Here is a 20,910-nt window from a genome sequence, read left to right as displayed (position 1 = left end):
AAATTTTCAAAACACAAGAGAAAGAAATCTTCCTCCTTGAACCTCACCTTTTTTCTAAGAATCTGATATTTTCTATCCACTAAAAACAGTCCACTGTTATATTTGCAGGCGAGGGTCGCAAGAGGAATCAAATCTCGGTGGGTTCATGCAGCGAGGTCCAACTTCCCGGAAAAGTAACCGACACCGACATCAGATCCTTGAACGCATCCATCACAGCGCCCAGCGGTCTGGAGGAGCCATGTTTCCTGAAGATGTTGCCGAGCGGCAACATGTGCGTGTCATTTACTCCCCGCGAGGCTGGCGAGCACACGGTAGCCGTGAAAAAGCTGGGTAAACACATCCCCAACTCACCTTTCAAGATCGACGTGAAGGACCGCGAGGTGGGAGACGCGAAGAAGGTCAAAGTATCCGGTCCAGGCTTGAAAGAGGGTAAAACGCATGTGGAGAACACGTTCTCGATCGACACAAGAAACGCTGGCTTCGGAGGTCTCTCGTTGTCCATGGAAGGACCCAGTAAAGCGGAGATCCAGTGCAAGGACAACGAGGATGGCACCTTGAACATCTCCTACAAGCCCACGGAGCCTGGTTACTATATAATGAACCTGAAATTCGCCGACCACCACGTAGAAGGCTCTCCATTTACCGTGAAGGTGTCCGGTGAGGGTAGCAATCGTCAGAGAGAGAAGATTCAACGGCAGAGAGAGGCTGTGCCCATCACGGAAGTTGGCAGCCAGTGCAAATTGACCTTCAAGATGCCTGGAATCACGTCATTTGACCTGGCTGCGACTGTCACGTCACCTGGAGGTGTGACAGGAGACGCAGAGATTAAAGAAGTTGAAGACGGTTTATACGCCGTGGCGTTCGTTCCCAAGGAACTGGGTGTGCACACTGTGTCCGTTCGTTATAGGGAAATGCATATCCCTGGATCACCCTTCCAGTTCACCGTCGGGCCTCTAAGGGATGGCGGAGCTCACAGAGTGCATGCTGGAGGTCCTGGTTTGGAGAGGGGAGAACAGGGAGAACCTTGCGAATTCAATATCTGGACCAGAGAAGCTGGAGCTGGAACTCTGGCCGTGTCGGTGGAGGGTCCTAGCAAGGCGCAGATCGACTTCAAGGATCGCAAAGATGGCAGTTGTTATGTTAGTTACGTCGTGTCTGAACCTGGTGAGTCTCGTTTGCTTCTGAAGTGTTTGGAGAGTGGAAGATAGAGCGATGTGGAATGAATCATGTACGGAGTTCTTAAAAGAATTACTATGGGCCTGAACAGAATTAGTATATTCTGTATAGAGTTACTATGCGTGCAATATAAGGGGTTACGGGGTTTATTATATTTCAAAGAGAATTAATTTGAAATATGTAGGAATTATAGGAATGTCCATGAACGTAATAGCCGCTCCATAATAGAGAATTTTATAGAGAACCAAAACGATTAAATAGTTAGATGTGCAAAGTGGTACCACATAGTGGGTTTTTGTACTTTTGTAGAAATATATTGACAATGCAGGTTGAAGGTCAATTATAGGATATTTTTAGATGATCATTTACAATATTGATATGAAAGAAATAGTTGTCATATCGTATAGGATTAGAACAGTTAAATAGGTAGATGTATAATGGATGGATTATTATAACCGAAGTAGACTCTGTCAATTTTATATAGAAACAAAATGTTAAATAACTAACTGGGCGATATGTAGTAGGTTTCTTTATTTTTGTAAAATTGTATACACAGAATATAAATTGAATATCGAATGAATTTCAAGGAAACTTTAGTTAATGTATAGGGCTAACATACATGTATTAGTACATAGTTAAAGTGCAAGTTTTTATTAATATATTTTAAACGAATTGAATTATTGCATTCTTACATTCTTTTTCTTTATATATTATTAATGATTTTGAAAATTATTTCATTTAATTACTATCAATTTAAAATAAGTAAAATTTAATAACATATCGTTTAATTATTTCTTTTTCTAACTTTGAACAGAAAATATTTTGATTAATTAGTAATAATGCAGTAAATTTTCTATTTTTTTATAGTAATTTAATATATTATTATATTTCAGTATTGTCAATCTTATTAGATATATTAAGGAAAGTATTTAAGTATTGACAAGGTGACTTTATGATAGTGTGTGCTATAATAAAAAAGAGTCTGTAAAGTTCAAATAATTTACAGTGGATTTGAACAGTGAATGGCACTCCCAACAAGTAAAATAGTATAATTACATTTTGTTGTACCACTTTGCACTTTTATATAGTTGCATCTTTGATAGCTGATTCTATCTTGATGAAATTTTAACCTAACTTTACCTAACCTAACACAAATTCAGTTTTACTTTTGACTTAAAAAGTCAAAAGATTTCAAATTTCTAAAATTTTGAACTAAAGTCTCAAATACACTAAAATTCAAATATTTTGAAACTTCAAAATTCTAAAGCAAGATAGTTCTGCAATTCCAAAATTCTAAAATTTCAAGGTTCAAAAATTTTGATATTCCAAACTTTAGGGGTCTGACACTTGCAATTCTAAAATTTTTAAACTCCAAAATCCTATTAAAAAGAAATACTACAATTTCTATTTTAAAATTAGGTAGCACTAAATTTTAGTTTAACTAATTGAGGATTCTAATCATTTTAATCATTTTTATTAATTTAACTATTTTTATAAATCAAATTGGAGATATAAGAATTTCAATATTAATGTATTTAAGATGTAGGATGGTAGGTGAAATTTAATGAAATATTATTATTTTATACGCATATATGTATATATACGTAATGGTAATAATAATTATAATGAATACTATCATGAGTATGAAATCATAATGACTATCATTGTTATCATTATTGTTATTATTATAATTTCTTATACATATTATTTTACAATAAAATAAATTTCAAAAATTTCTATATGCAAAATAAAATAGTGATCAAATTTGAATAAAAGTAAACAATTTTTAATTAAAAAATTTCTAATATATATTTTAGTAAAAATGCACAAATACCCTATATGTATAATGTTACATTGCATATATAATTGTGAACTATTCGCAGTCTAATTACGAACTTGCCGCATAAATCAAACGAGCGAAGAAAACCAAGTAATTTAATTCTATGACTAATAAATCAAAAGAATCAGTAATGAAAACCGGTCGTGAAGTGTTCCGTAACGTGCTTAAATATCCGCCGTCATGTATAAAACCGTGGATGTATGCCAACGTCAAAGATCTACGTATATTTTAGTCAGATATGTAACATTGTCCTATGTCAACTCACGATAGTAAATCACATTTAAGTGATTCATGTAAAATGTAGCGATAATAACGAGTGCATGTACCTGAAATAGTGGTTTCTTGTCCTTCCATATTCTCATTAGTCGCGTTTTATACATACGAAAATAGTATCCAAATGGAAACGATATTTTACGAATATGTAGTCGTGAAAGCTGTCTACGCAGTTCCTGGTAACACTGCAACTCAGTCATTTAGCTTCTTAATGAATTAATAGTCTGATATGATTTACGAATTTTACCGAAGTGATTAGGACAGTTACTGTAACTTTAATTTTAGTTTGGTTAAACATTGAGATGGAGAGAACATTAATTATATATTTTTACCACTAGTGGCGCCATCTGTGCAGGTGTCGTCCATTGTTGTTTTAAGCACAGAAAAGGGATGATTTAAATTATCTATACTCGTCTAAATCCGTAACTCAGTACATGCACAAGTAAAACATACAAGGTGTAACTAATGCATAATAATGCATAATTAACCCTTCGTGCTCGAGAGGTAACTCTCAGTCACCATTTTATTTAAGGTGAAGTGGGGTAAATTCATAAACGGGGCAAATACGTATACAGGCTATTTTGATTACAAGATGAGCGAAATTTCTCCATTTAGTATGTTTGTTTCCTTGTTTTGTTTCACTATATCCCCCTTTATATTTCAGCTAAGAGTACTTGTTTACAATATAGAGTATTTGCATAACGCAGTAAAAAGCATTTTATAGCAGATTTGTTAATAATGCTGCTCTTGCCCCATTGTACATGAAATAAAGTTTCAAAGTATTTAACTTCAAGTTACGCTCTTACCCCATTTTCGGGGAAAGTGCAGAGTAGTTGACATTTTAAACAATTTCCTATCAAAATCAAAATGTACAAGGAAAATTAAGGTCCTAGTCAATATTAATTAAATAGTAATAATTGTGCAACGCGTTCGATATCGACAGCGTTAAGTATTTACATAGCTGACTGAAAATACTTACGTTTAAATACCAACTTTACAAAAACCAGTCTGCACTTACCCCATTTCACCTTAATACAATAATTTGAAGTAAGCATTTTTTAACTGATTATATAATATGACACGTGTGACGTATAAACATAGTGAAACAAACAATACTGGAAATTATTAGTAGAGAAATAATAACCTCAAAAAAATTCATTTAACTTTTTAACTAAGTTTTGAAGTTACTGTTTGCAATCAGTCAAATTACCTTCGAGTGCAAAGGATAAAAAAGAAATACAAACTTTCCAAAATAATTTGTCTGAAAGTATAATGGACTACAGTACCAATGAAATCAACAATCCCTGAAATACTTTGTCATTAAATTTACGAATTTTACATTTATAATATTTTGCAAACAATTAATATTTTTATATTACGTTTTACTACAATTTTTATGTAAAATATTTTATAGAATTGACTAGTGTAAAAAGAAATGTGTAATTCTGTGTAAAACATATTTAGAAAATAATTTATGTACATTATAAAATGTTCTTGACAAAACAGGGTTAATTTAATTTCAATATTTCTTTAAATAATATACACTTTATATTAAATTTTATTAAATATAAAGTATATTATATACATTAATTTACTTAAAATGAAACATCCTGTATAATTATGTGGTCAAAATAGGCAAAAATTATTATCTGACAAAATTCAGATTATTTTTCTGTTATAAAAATAATTTATATTTAAAATTAACTTTTTAAATATTTTTTACAACTTTTTTGGATGGCTTAGAATATTGTCAGTTACAAGAATTGTTTATTGTTATAGTTCAATTCGTGACTATAGTATACTGATAGTTTGTTGTACTTTGTTAGAACGTTAAATTGAGAAAATTTTCAAATGTTTAAAGTTGGCAATTTGAAATTTTGAAAATTTAGAGACGAATATTGGTCGTTTGCAAATTTTGAAGTTTGGGAATTTAGAGAGTTGTAGACTTAGAAGCTTAGGAAATTAAATATTTAGAAATTTGGAAATTTAAAAATTCAATAAATTGACAATATAACAGTTTGATAATTTCATAATTTAATAATTTGACATTATGGAACTTAGAAATTTTTGAGATTTAAAGATACTAAAAATTTGGAAATTTGGCAGTTTCAGAATTTAAATTTTAAAAATTTGGAAATTTGAAAATTTATTAATCTGAGAATTGGTCAATTGAAGATTTGAAAATTTGGAAATCTATTAACATCACAATTTTAAAATTTTAAAAATTTGAAATCTTGGAAAATTGGAATTTTAGAAAATTGCAAATTTGGGAATTTGCAAATATAGTAATATGGAAATTTGACAGTTTGACAATTTGAAGTTTTGGAAATTTAGAAATTTGGAAGTTTGGGAATTTGGGAATTTGGGAATTTTGAAATTTTGAAATTTTGAAATTTGGGAATTTGGGAATTTGGAAATTCGGAAATTTAGAAATTTAAAAATGTAGTAATCTTGGAATTAACCAGTTGCAAATTTGAAAATTCAGAAATTTAGTAATCTTGGAACTGATTAATTACAAATTTATAAATTTTGTAATTTCATAATCTGGGAATTAGTCATTTGCAAACTTAAAAAGTTAGTAATTTGTTAATTTGAAAATTTGAAGAATTAACAATTTGACAATTTAAAATTTTACAAATTTAAGAATTCCCAAATTTAGAAATTTAGTAGTTGGATAGTTTCAAATTTTGGAAATTATAAATTTCGAAATTCAGTAATTTGGAGAATTGCTCATCTATAAATTTGAAAATTTAGTAATTTTGAAATTTAGAAATTTAAAAATTTTACAAATCTAAAAATTCAATACTTGAAAAACCAAAAAACACCTAAAATCTTAAAAATTCAAAAATTCAAATTTCTAGTCTTGCAAATTCAAAATTGAAAAACTGCTTAGATTTACATAACTACCCTTTATATCCCATATTTCACCCCAAAGTAACCCACCCAGACTGTACATCGTTACGTTAACTTCGTACTCATAACCATGTCCATAAATGATCGAGAGATTCTCTGAACGCAACCTGAAGTGTCGCGACGTTAAAATATTTGGAACTAGACGATGTCGCATCACATATTCGGGCAACAGCGGACAAGGACCGTCGCTGTTCTTCAAATCCAAAAATACCATCGTCTATATTTGCGTCTAAGGTGGATTCATATTTTGGTGGGCCACGCTGCTGGACATGAATTAGTGTGGTCGTTATATTTGGACGGTGTGCATCAAATGAGGGAAGCGTCAGAAAGAGAGAAGAAGAGAGTACTCCTTCGAAGAGAGAAAGAGAGAAAACGTGGGCGAATCGAGATCACAAGTTAGAATCAGGCCGAGGAAAATAGCGATTCGCGTTCGGCTTGCGTTCGGTTCATCACATCCTTTTATCCTCTTTCTTTACTTTCTCTTTGCTCCTCTTTCATTCCTTCCGTTTCTCTTTACTTATCTCTTGTTATTTTCCTTCTATGCTCCCCTCTACCTCCCCTGTCGAAAAAACATCTTCGGTTACGAAACATTTTATTATAATGCATGAATGAGCACTTTCAACAATGAGCGTCTTCACTGCCACCAAGCAGCTGATGCTTTCGGGAAACGAGCCCGAAAACAATGGTTGGTCCATGGTGTGTTGATCGTTACAGACCTTTGATTTTGACCGATTTTTTAAATTTTCAGGTGAGTACAGGGTAGGAATGAAGTTCAACGATCAACATATACCCGATTCGCCGCACAAGGTTTATATATCGCCGGCGATGGGCGATGCCCATAAGCTCGAGGTGGCGCAATTTCCGGAGACCGATGTGCAGCCCGACAAACCGGCAACCTTCCTCGTTCGTAAAAATGGCGCCAAGGGTGAATTAGACGCGAAGGTAACATTCATTTTCTCTTTCAAACTTATTTTCGTTGTCGAGTTTGAACTTTCAAACACTCATTCAAGTTTTTATTTACTACATGGTATTGTATTGTTGTTTTGTAGGGTTAGGTAGCCTTTATGGTTAGGTTAGGTATTGGTTTTTAGGTTGGGTTAGTTCGATTTTCAGGTTAGGTTTTAATATAGTTTTCGTTATAGTACATTGAGCTTAGGGATGTGTATTACTTCCTGTTTTAGGTTTAGCATGGTATCGGTTTTCAGGTTATTAAGTTAGGTTAGTTTGATTATTAGGGTAAGCTTTAGTATAGTTTTTGTTACAAGACAATGACCTCAGGTATTTGTATTACATCTTGTTTTATTTATTGAATTTTAGATTGCTAGTTTAGGTTAGTTTGATTATTGAGTTCGATTTTTGTATAGTTTTTATTATGATACACTAAACTCAAGAATTTGTACTATTATCCTGTAGGGTTTAGTAACTCTACTTTAGTATTAAGTTATACATTAGTTTTTAGGTTTTGTTTTAGTACATTTTTTATTATGATACATTCATCCTAGGAATATATTATCGCCCCATTTAGGTTACTGAATTAAGTTAGTTCAATTATCAGATTACATTTTGGTATATTTTTTGTTATGATACACTGATCTCACAGATGTGTATTACGTCCTCTTTTAGGGTTAGGTTATAGTTGCTTTTTAAGTTATTAGGTTAGGTTAGTTTGGTTATGAAGTTAGGTTTTGTTATATTGAATGAAAGATCAGGATATTTGGAAAGCCGTAACGTACATTTTACAATGGTGTTCTTGTGAATTGAAATCTTCTCAATCGACGCCTCGTTTCTGAGTTGATATTTTAGAAACTTGCTTTCCAAACTGTATTTCAAACTGATATTTTTAGTACGATGCAAAGTGTGTCAAGTGCAAATACGACTATGAATGTAACAATGTAGATGCAACTTGAGCGAATTGTAGCAAATATAAAGGATTGTCAGCATTGATCTTGAAATTTCAATAATTTGAAACTTGAAAAGGAGCGATTACTTAACTTAAAATAAGCATTAATAATGAATATTTCTTAACTCAGAATAATAAACATAAGAACAAAAGATGTAGAGAAGTAAACGAAGAGAAATTATACTGAAAATTAAATTTACTTGTTTGTATATTTTCTTATGCATTAAAAATATGCAAAACTCTTTATCTCAAATTTTAGTAGAATTTATTAACTAATTAAATTTAATAACACTCGATGTTCCATCTCAGAAAAACATCTGCAAATGTCCACATTTTTTAAATGTGTAATATTACACAGTTGGGTCTGAAAGTGTTCATAAAGAAAATACACTAAAAAACGATAGTAACATTACTAATAATAAAATTCATGAAAGGAAGTCAATATTCCATTACCCTTACGTATTTTTTAAATATTTATATTTCATGAAAATTGTATATGATATACAGTTCTACAACTCCTAAATGATTCCCCACATAATTATCTGTCTATACATTGCCTAATTCCCCATAAAATTTCTAGCCTGTTATATTGATACTTGAATTACACATTTAAGCGAAACATCTTGTATATCTTAGTGTCATGACATTAATTGATGTTGCTTTCTAGGGACTTAATTTACGACTTCGTTTTATCTTGACTCAACTATAACTATTATGCCGAATTTACACGAATGTCGTGAATATATTTTCCTTGTTATCTAATGATAACATACTGTATGTTTACATTGTTGACTTATGACAGTGTATGGTGTATATACCTCATTATTTTATGAAAATGTACGGTGTGTTTACTGTTTGATCTTATAATAATAAGATTCATCTTCTAACAACATTTATGTTGAACATATTTAACCTTATTCAAGATTAGTAGGGTTATTATAATTTATTGCATTCGTACAAATTTAATTATATATTTAACTTGACCTCTTTAAGGATACCGAAATTGTATATGTGTACGTTTTTTAATTTATCAATAAATGAATAGTCTTTTTTTTTAGTATATTAATACTTTTTGAAATTTTTATTTACTGTAATTACTTTTTGATGTTCTTTTTATTTACTAAAATTGCTATACGATGTACTTTTTATTTATTATAATTGTTATATGATATACTTTTCATTTATTATAATTGCTATATGATGTTCTTTTTATTTCTTATAATTGCTATTTGGAATTCATTTTATTTACTATAATAGCTCACATTATTTTATTTATACTTTTAAAACAGTTATCCCAAAGAAATTCAAATAGTTTGAACTCAAGTGATGTGATTTCGAGTAAATACCTAAAATAGCGTACGACGGAAGTAACCTCTTCGTCATTACGCTTATTTTTAATCGTGTTTAGGTTAGAATAACTTTTACTCTTCTGTCATTGCACACCGCTCGAAATATATTCTAACAAAAGTATAAGAAACATGTTGAATTATCGTCGGACATCCGGAATTCTTTAATGAAATTTTTTCAAGAGCCTTCATCTTTCTTGGAAACCTCCGCAGTTTTAGTAACAGAGTCCTTGCGAAAAGCGGACGCTGTAAATAACTTCCTCTTGTGAAACAACGATGCTGTGTCATACTGCGTGGGTTTTCGCCACATGTTGCCAGTCACATAATCGAATGATTCATTTCGACGATTTCAAATAACTTTTGTAGGAAAACAACTGTTAAACCAAAATTTTTCGGTTGCATCAAATGAAGCACATGAGCAAAGTAATACTTCCAGCAAAAGGAACTTAAAATAACTGTTCTTTCTTAAGTAATAATGAATCAACATTTACGTAAGGTGTTGGAATATACAAAAATCAATCCCACGTTATTTCTTTCATAGTTTATTTAAAGTCAAGGAATAAACATCCTGTTTAATTAGAAACTCGACGAACTGCGTTGTTCAAGACGGTCCTTCTAATGTAAGCATGCTAAGATATACAAAAGTATATCGAGGGTTCAAATCGGGTCAGAGTCGGGTTAGAGTCGGGTTGGGATGAGCGCTTTTACGGTGGAAACACCAAAGGTTTAGTTGAACTCTACCCTACAAAATTTTAGGGTAGCGTTCAATTGAGGTTCGGTGGAAACGACAAGAGTCGAGTTCGTGTTGCCAACATAACAAATCCAAATTGCATTGTGTATCACGTGCTGTATTAATCGGTGTAGAAGAGGTTATTATTACTTTTTGTCGGTGATCTTGTAACTTGAGAAATAATTTTTGTATGTTATTTTGATATTGTAAAATTAATATTGCTCAGCTTTACATGTCAGAATATGGTAGTTGACTTTGTGCAGTTGGTAATGTTCAACCCTGCCGCAACTCCAACCCGCGACTCAAACCCGACTCTAACCCGACTCTGATCCGATTTGAACCCTCGATGGAAACTTAGTAGATGAAGCGTGGGACCTCTCGAGCACGAGAAAAAACGGTCCGAGGACTAGTCTGAATAGCGCACGTCTTAAGAACGCATCTCGTAAAAGAATATATAAAGAGTTCACTGTTTCATTTTCAAATTTTAAATTTAACAACTGTGTTTTATTTAAATAGCACCTTGCTTCCAAATCCCAATATAAGGTGTTAACAAAAAATTTAATTTTTACATGATACATAAAATACATTGAATGAAAGCCTTAATTAATATACTTTATTTAGTGACATATGATATGATATGATATAATATTTTTGAAAAATAAATCCTTGTATCACTTAGAAAGCTTATTTTTTCACTAGATAAATTTTTTCTTTTTTTTTATGCAATACATTTTTTAATATTCTTCATAGCAATTCATACAGGATGGTACATTCTTCATGGTCACCATAGGTAGATTTACTAGTTACTTTGATGATAGCAATCATATACTGTCACACTGCTGGTGGATTTTGATAATTAATTCTTTCAGTATTATTAGTTCCAAGAATTTTCCATTTGCATAACTATGTGGCAATATAACGCAAAATGTACTGTATATTTACAATTCTTAACTGAATATAGACTTCTTTTTATTAGAAAAAATATATGAGCATAGGTTAGGTTCCATCTAGCTTTCTTATGTATAGGTTATACTCTCTTTAGATTTCTTATGTCTAGGTTAGGTTTACTCTAGATATCTGGTATCTAGGTTAGGTTTCCGTTCTTTGTATTTAACTTAAACTCCTAATTTTATTCTAGACTCTTCTTAGATCTTTCATTACAAAGATCTTCCATTTTAGTTTCTTCCCTATGTTCAAATTCTTTCTAAGCTTTCCTCAAATCTAAATTCCTAAATCTCCTAGAACTCCTAAATCTTTCCTATATTTCTCCCTAGATTCTCCATAGACCCTCCTTAATCTCTTCCTAACCTCTCCCTAACCTTCTCCTAACCTTAATTTCTTCCTAAAATGCCCTGAAAATAACCTATTAACATATACATATACTATCAATCTCAACCTCAACCTAAGATCAAACATATACTATCCAAACCTTAGTATCACGAAAATGCTTACACTATTTCCATTTTGCAGATCGTATCACCAAGCGGAGTAGAGGATGATTGCTTCATTGAGTCCATCGACACCGACACGTACTCTGTGCGATTTATGGCGCGAGAAAATGGCATTCACAATATTCACGTGAAGTTCAATGGCGTTCACATAACTGGCAGTCCCTTCCGTATCAAAGTGGGAAAAGTCGATGCCGATCCAGCTGCGATAAACGCCTTTGGAAATGGTTTGAAGGAAATCAAAACTGGCCAGAAAACGGACTTCATCATCGACACTTGTAACGCCGGAAGTGGAGCACTTAATGTGACCATAGATGGCCCAAGTAAAGTTGCGATGGACTGTACGGAAGTTGAAGAGGGTTATAAAGTCAGGTACACGCCTTTGGTACCTGGTGATTATTACATCAGTATCAAGTATAATGGATACCACATCGTTGGTTCACCGTTTAAGGTTCCATGTACTGGTTAGTATTGTTATCAAAATGAAGAGGTTTATATATAATATCCGGTAACATACTGAATTATGTACAGGATGTTTAGAATGATGTACAGGATGGTTTAATTGAAAGAGGACATTTATGAAAATTACATGCAAATGGATTATTATATGAATTGTAATTACAAAGTATTTCATGGTGAACTACACAAATTATAACTACAACATAATTCATGATAAATTACATGTATTATAATATAATATATAATTTATGATGAACTACGTAAATTATAATTATAAAATGATTCATGATGAATTATATGAATTATAATTACAAAGTTTTACATAATAATTTTTTTTATTGATAAAATATTGTTTCGTGCCTTAAAATGCTTTTTAAATTACATCCAAGTACAATTATAGAAAATCTCGACTTGATTATGGCTCTCAAGTGTACACAGCATACATAATACTATTTTATTATATTTTTATCTAAATACATAATGCATAGATGTGTATAAGTAATTTCAATAAGCTTCTGTTTTTCAAATTTGTCAAAGAAATCACACAGAATTTATTATAAAAAGATGATGTAATAATCTCATCAATTTTAATTGTAGGTCAGGATCTAGCAGAAAGAGGCGCACAAGAATCAAGTTCAATCCTCGTCGAAACTGTTCAAAAGGTTTCAAAGTCGAAACAAACCGGGCCAGTTTTACCCCTGTTCAAATCTGATGCTAGCAAAGTTACAAGCAAAGGAATGGGTCTAAAGAAAGCATACTTAGGAAAACAGAATCAGTTCACTGTTAATTGTAGCGATGCCGGTAAAGTATTTTTAATAATATACTTCTATAAGTAAACTATTAAATATATTTCTTCCCATTTTGATTAAAATCTATTGTTACATTTTTATTCAAAAATTTTATTATTATTCATGAGTAATTTCTAAATTTATATTTTTATCTTAGTAGCAAATTACTTTTTGCACTGAATTTCATAAGAAACCTCAAGTGTTTCTATAGTAAATTTCAAGGTCTATAAAAATTGTAAGGTCTAACCTAATCTAACACATAATATTGATTGTGGAAATTTTTGAAATAAAGAATAATAAATATAGTCATAGAATCATATTCTTGAAGCTAGGTACTTTATATTAACAACATTATATTAAAAATAATATTAAAAGACATAATCAATTCAGTGTTTTGTTAAGCTAGACATAGAACAAACTTCATAATTTTAAGGTTAGAAACTATAAAATATTAAGTAATTTTTTAATTATAAATTTGGCAATGTAAATTTACTAAATACCCTATACTAAGTCCATTGTTTTAATTGCAGAAGCAACCACACAAACCAATATCTTGTATTAAATTAGGTGGCCTAATAATTTCTGAATTTAACTTTACAAATGTCTATTTTGTCCTATTGTGTTATCTCTTATGTTATCAATAATGAATAACAAACTTTTGAATCCTTGTTATTGAAATATGTGAACGTAGGAGAGTCCTTAATAATTTGTTTTTTGTACAGGCCAGAACATTTTGTACGTTGGTGTGTATGGACCTAAAGGACCGTGCGACGAGGTGTTTGTGAAGCACACGGGACGCAATAATTACACCGTAAATTATATGGTTCGAGAACGAGGAGAATACATAGTTATCGTAAAGTGGGGTGATGACCATATTCCTGGGTCGCCGTACAAGGTCGAAGTGTAAACGAAAACGTTTCTGCGAAGAGAAACAACAAAACGAAATACTGTGGCCAAACTCTTGATGATCATCCGTTATAGCATCTATTTATTTTAAACATTAGCTGAATAAAATGTATTCTTATATGATGGAACGCGTGCGACACAAACATTACATACACGATGTTTCATCACAAAAATTCGTCTTCCTGTAATTAAAAATCATTTTATCAAGTTCGATCGGAAGTTGGTACGTCCTCTTCCAAAAATTAACTGCTCGTACAATTTTTCACTTTTATTCTGAGATCTTTTACTGTGTCAATTATGGTTCTAGTGAAAAATGAGAGAAAAAAAATAAATAAGAACCATATAAATATGAAACTATGAATGCTGAAACGATGGAAGTAAAAGTATGAATTGTTTTACCACTATTTACTTTATTATTGTGTGTTACATTGAGAGGAATTTGAACATTCAAGATACTAGTCGAAGTACAAATAAGCTTCTTCCGTAGAATAGCACTTTAGACGCGAGTTTCAAGCTTTGTCAGTTGTGTCTATATCTGTCCCCATAGCTTATATTGTCCTCATCTAACATTTAATCGCCTGACGTACAACGACAGCAACGAAACCACGTTATTTAATAGATTAAAATATGTGTTTCATTAAACTGTAAATACTTTTAGGAAAGTTTTGTTATGATAATTGAAAAATAGTGGCCACTTATCTTTTATTTTTATTTGAAAGCAAATACCATCAATGCTATCATTTGAGTATTAGTTCTAAGCACTAGGAATATTTTTCTTTAAAAAGAATAATTCTGTGATATGGTGTTATATGTATCTTTTAATTAAAATAACCTAAATGTTTTAGAAAATTATTCTGAAAGACACGTTCCTAAATAAAACACACATATCTGAAATACTCACTACATATGAGATTTGTTACACATATATTAACTATGTTAACTGTTATACGAGTTCTAGTAATTCATATCAATATAACTAAATATGTATTTATGTGATTAGTATTGAAAAGGAATTTTAAGCCTAAACAAGTGTTCAAGACCGTGTGTTTAATTAGTTAACGCGTTAAAAGTACTTGAGCAATCATAACAAAATAACTCATTTTCAAAAAAGTGTTAATGGTTGAATCAAACACATATTTCAATAAAAATGTAGCAAAAACATAAAATGTAGAATATATATGTAACCTCGTTGTCATTGTTAATAATGTAGCCAGTGTATCCGTGTTCATCGGGTGACTAAATATTAGACCAACATGAAAATGATATAAATAAGTTCATAAGTCAGGAGGACAAATAAGTCAATTACTTGTGTTTGAAAAACTATGAAAAAAAAAACAATACCAACTGTGCCTTCCATTCTAGTTTCAGATAAATTTATTATTCTATTAAAATGTGCTCTAAGTGTACTGTTAGTCTCTCTACTGCGTGATATGTCACTTTAATGTAATTATATTGAAAAAAAGTGCAAACTAAAAGCATCGATTATTATAAAACATACAAGAAATGAAATAAACAATATGTTTATTAATGACTCATCGAGTGTGCTTTTTCTTCTTATGAGAAATTTTTATTTTATTTTATAAATTCAGTTAATAATGTTAATATAATCCTAGTATATTAATGGCAAGAATTCAGAAATGTTTAGCAAATATTTTATAAATAAATAACAGTAATTTATTTTTAGGTTCTGACAGCAAAATTTTGAACTCAAATCTGAAATAAAGTTAGGATATATAATTATATGATTAAAAATATTGAAAAGCAGTAATATAAGATTTTGTATTTAAAATATTTATGAAATTGTCATGTTTTAAGTCTGGGAAGTTTTGTAATATATGAATTTACAAGTTAAAGAGATTAATGAAGTTAGGAAGGAATTGTAAGGAAATAATTTATAAAACGTTCAAACTGAAGGCAGGAAATTATGTCCATTTTTATCTGTTGGTAATTCTAACTTTGCATAAAGAAGTTCCATATTTTTGGCCAGGGATGTATTAATCTTTACACTACATGTTACTCAGGAATAAGAATTAAAATTGAATTATAATAAAATTTATCAGTGCATAGAAAACATAAAATTTGGAAATAATTATTTTTTATCAATTTTTGGAAATAATATTGATAACCTGCTATTTATTGGATCTACATATATGTTTATAAATTATGCAACAAAAATGAGCAATTAATTCATTATTATAATATTTACTATTGTACATAAATAGTTGTATTATTTCACTTTTATAATTTCTAAAAGAAATCATCTAACTGATTTCTCAAATTGTTTAATTTGAATTCTGTTCCTTAATATTCAGTTCTGAAATATCACATGCATCATCTGAGAACATTTTATTTTTAAATGAATCCAAAGATTTTAAAATCATATTACAGTAAATATCTGTCAAATTAACATCAGTAGCAATAATAATATTGTAACAATATCTTTCTGATATCATCAACGCAGAGGAATTATCTGATAATTTGCAAAATATTTAAATATTATTCAAACCTAAATGAATATACACTCACTGTAGTAATTAAGAGACGAAAGTTTCCCGTGAAAAGTGTTTGCTATCGTGCATTGCCATCTGTAATCCAGACTGATGTAAACAAGGTGTCGTCAAAGCTGAAGGTACAAACAAATGAAAGCTTGAACGGTAGGCTGATTCTTGTTGAATAAATTAGCGTCGAACAGGAAGAACACGATCCGTAACTTGTCATCGTTAGGTGTATCGCACCTGTAACCATGAATAATCACGCAGGTGCCTGTTATCGCAAGGGGTGAGAAATTTATGGCAACCCGTTTGTGCATCGCGTGTATAATTTCAAATAATTATGCTCTAAATGATGTACCAAGAACAATGAAACGCGAATCGGTGTATCTTTCTGTAACGTTATACAGAATGAATGATAAAAATGCACTGAATAGTAAAAAGACTTTGCTGTAAAAAGTAAAATGTAGTAAAAGTAAACTGTAGACTTGTTTGTCTTTTTATAGGAAATATAAATTTAATGTAATTTGAAATTAATTTTGAGATGATGTCAGATTGCAAATTATTATGAGGGACTTGGTCAAGATTTAATTTTAAATTGATGTAGTCATTTTTGACATATTGAAAGTGTGCTAGTATTCACAGAAATGGTGAACAATATTAGGTGAATTATTTATATTTATTTTTGTCTAATTAATTTTAGATAAATTTGAAAAATAGAAAATGTAGTATTGTTATACACTTTATTTGAAAATTATTTATTAACTCATACTAATCATTACTAATTTAGTAAGTAATAGGAATAGCAAGTTACTAATTTACTAATAACATATTTCAATTATTCAAATATTAAATTATAGACTAATTAGTTAATAAAATCAATTGTTATACTTTTTATCTGAGCATCCAGAGTACAAGATTTATTTAATTTTTACAAAAAGGAGGTCTTTCTGTGGAAACTTTAAAATTAGATAAATCTTGAGAAAAAATAGCAAACAATTTTAAATATTATTTTAGTGTAAACAGTATAAATAGAAAAAAGACTTTTAATGATAGCAAAGGGTAGAGTTCCAAAAGTAATTGAAATTTTAATTAGTATACCCTTATATTATTATTACTGAAATTATTAGTTAATTAACCCAAGACAGAAACTTGTAAATATTTATATTTTAATCTTCAGTTACTAACAAAACATTCCCAATAGTTTTACTGTATATCCCAGTTTACTTCATTTAATTCTAAACTCTCAGATTCTGCTTGAACCAAAAACAGTGTCATATTTTTTTTCATGCAATTTATTATCTCAGAAAGGCCTTCATTATTTTGTAACAACATTCAATATTTTTTCTTTATACTGGATACATATATGCTTACAAAAATTTTGTTCTCAAATTAATTTTAAGAGAATAAGTTAACTGATGAGGTGAAGACAAATTATCTTCTAGTGGGGATCATGTAACTGACAGTAGGAAAGTATCTGATTATTAATTAATTTATTTATTTATTACACTGATAAGAGATCCCTTGATAAATACAATTACCGTGGTAATACATAAATCATGTCTGACTTACAGGATTAAACCCCTTAAGGAGGTATGTATTCTACATAGAATTTTTTAATATTTTGTTAACATTCTTTTTTTTGAAAAAGGAACTACATGACTTTTTAGTATGTATATTAATTACATATTTATTTATGTCATGTTACGACATTAATCATTGCTAATGTTATGACATTAATGACCTTCATTGCATGATTTTTTCAAGTTTAAAAAGGATGCATCTTTAAATTCTCACAAATTAATAATACTAATAAGTAAATAATAAGCAACTATTTTGTATATGAAAAATAATATAACCTTGTAAATTTGACACAGCATAAAACGGTAGTTACTAAAGATAAGAAATGTTTCCAATTATTATTATTTATATTTAGCGAAATGTGATATTAGAGTGTATTATTTTATGCAATATACTTGCCACAGCATATAACAAATGGTTTAAATAATTTATGTATGTAATAATTAAATAATGAAAGTTACAGAATAATCAGAATTACAGGTCGTTTAGTATGGTTCCTTAAAAATGAGTTGTACTAAAAATTTTTGATAGTTTACTTATCAAAATATATAATTATCGAAAAAATTGAGAGTCGAATTTTCTTCTTAATTAATATGTACAATACACCTATGATATAAATTAGAATGAAAAGGAAACAATTGATTTCTTATCATAATTGATATCTATTATTAATGTGACAATGAGATAATTAGAATTTTTGTTTTAGGTGAATCACGTGTCATTAATTTTACTATTAGTGTTAAAATTTTACGTGAGAAATGAATGAATGGCTTTTGAAGATTTGGAGTTAGAGATTTCGAAATTTAGAGAATTGAAAAATTGAAAATTAAGAATTTATCAATTTGATAATTGGCAAATTTAGGAAGCCGAAAATTAGGAAATTTGAAAAATTAAACACTTGGAAATTTGACGGTTCGAAAATTTGGAAGGGTGAACAGTAGGAATAAAAAAATTTAAGAATTTACAAATTTCAGGGATTAAAAATTAGAAGCTTGGAAATTTCAATGTTTAAAAATTTTAAATTGGGGTTAAAAATTTGGGAGGTCAAGAATTTGAAAATTAAAAAAATAAAAAGTTTGAAAATTTGGAATTTAAAAATAAAGATCTAGAAGTTCAGATATTTGGAAAATTACAAATTTGAAAATTTGAAAATTGAAGTAAGGGAAATACAAGCTTAGTTATTTGGGAACTCAAATTTGAAATTTGAAAATGTAGAAATTTGGGATTTTAAAAAGTAAAAATTTTAAAATATATTACTTTCTAAATTTATAATTTCAAATATAAGTTATACATATAAGGTATTCTTGCTCTGGGTCAAACATACCTCTATTATGTGACTCTTAAACCACTAATATTAGAAGTACAGTAATAATAATATTAATTGAAAGACAATTAAATGAACTATATTTATCTTTACAATAATGCTACCATTTCATGCTACCTTGAATTTGTATAAATTGCATTGTATAACTGAGATAATAACTATTATAAACTAGAATTTCAATATTCATTATTAATTTCTTGTATTAGCATTGAAACAAAGAGATTTTTTAACAACTACCTAGATTAGAAATAATTAGATTAAAAATAAAATAAAAAATAGATTAAAATAAAATAAGTCAATTATGAAAGTATACATAAGATATTCTTTGATATTTCTTCGTACACATTTCGAAAAATTTTCTTAACAATTCTATTCTTTAATTATTTCTGTTTATTCAAATTGCTCAAAATAATTTCATTTTACATTCTAAACTAGTGACAATTTATCTACGTACTAATAAATGTATATTTGTTATTAATAAATAACTTATTATTTATTGCATAACATTTATTATTATTTATTGAACAATAAATAATATATTATTTATAATAAATAATTTTAACTAGTGCCATGATCTTTATACAATGTTGGCACTTGACGCAGATTCAGGGGCTGATTTCCAAATTTACAATTTGTAAGTATGTACACACACAAACCATCTTTGAGAAATTTACAAATTTAATAGCTTTATTAGCTATAAAATACGTTTAAATAATATATAATATAAATATTATTATGTAACTATATATAAATATTACAATATGAATATTTAAATAATTGTATTAAAGCATGCCTAATGGCAAAGTAGTTTCGAGATCCTACAGTTACACACTCTGATCCAGTCACGTGTTTATAACCCTAACCTTCAGTAAACGCTGTTTTACAATTAGTCAATAACGCGTACGCACCCAACTTATAATTGAGTTAGTAAAACTCTATTAAATGCACTGATCTCCATGTACATAGTACAAAATTGCTTTGTACATAACTTATTTCAGCCATTTACAATCTATTATTTACTTAAAATGTAAATACTCCACTACATAAAATTATTTCACATTAGTCAATAATAATTAAACAGTTTTGACCAATAAATCAATTGTTTATTTTATCAGTTAAATTCAAAGAACATATTTTATTTTTTCAATGTTATTATGCAGTTTCCTTTATTTTTAACATAAAGGTACACAATTTTACTTTATTTTAATATATTTGCAATAACATTTTGTTTAACGAATATTTATAGTTAAACACATATTTGCGACAAGCAATCAATTCGTACTATCATTAATCATTTTAAGTGTAATTTGATACTGTTGACTTGTGCGCTTGTATTTTTTATTATCATTTGTTCTAATATATATTATATTTGCAATAAGGACACAAGTATTAATTTTACATAATACAAGAAATTAAAGATGTGAATTATTGACATTCATACATATTATCTTTTTAATTACAGAATATTATAAAACTGCTCTCATACATAATTAAAAAACATAACAATGTTTATAATGAAGTATCATTATTAATTTAATTCTATTCCTAATATTAGTTAAGTACATTAAATTTTATTCTTGATCAAACAAATGAGTAGTAATTATGAAAATTTTATAATAATACTGATAATTATAGTTATATAATTATAATTTTTTAATTTTTTAATAATATTGATCACCTATTGTAAGATTGCAAAGGGTTAAACAGTGGAATCTGATATGATTTCATGTAATGGGG

General features: G+C 29.2%; 1 protein-coding gene across 5 annotated transcripts in view; it reads left to right on the top strand.

Annotated features, from left to right (window-relative positions):
• The window catches only part of cher (filamin A protein cher), a 135,703-nt gene extending 120,393 nt beyond the window's left edge, over positions 1–15,310 (top strand). For all 5 annotated transcript variants that reach the window (XM_076534355.1, XM_076534356.1, XM_076534358.1 and 2 more), the window contains 5 exons: positions 109–1,164; positions 6,951–7,144; positions 11,649–12,090; positions 12,683–12,886; positions 13,596–15,310. In XM_076534355.1, the coding sequence (XP_076390470.1) occupies positions 109–1,164; positions 6,951–7,144; positions 11,649–12,090; positions 12,683–12,886; positions 13,596–13,780 (2,081 nt within the window). In that variant the 3' untranslated portion in view covers positions 13,781–15,310. The remainder of the gene's footprint in view (positions 1–108; positions 1,165–6,950; positions 7,145–11,648; positions 12,091–12,682; positions 12,887–13,595) is intronic.
• Positions 15,311–20,910: the final 5,600 nt, after the last annotated feature.

Source organism: Megachile rotundata, chromosome 8 (assembly GCF_050947335.1).
Source record: "Megachile rotundata isolate GNS110a chromosome 8, iyMegRotu1, whole genome shotgun sequence".
Classification (NCBI taxonomy): Eukaryota; Metazoa; Arthropoda; class Insecta; order Hymenoptera; family Megachilidae; genus Megachile; species Megachile rotundata.
The sequence above is the reverse complement of the archived record's forward strand: the minus strand, read 5'-3'. Positions and strand labels throughout refer to the sequence as shown.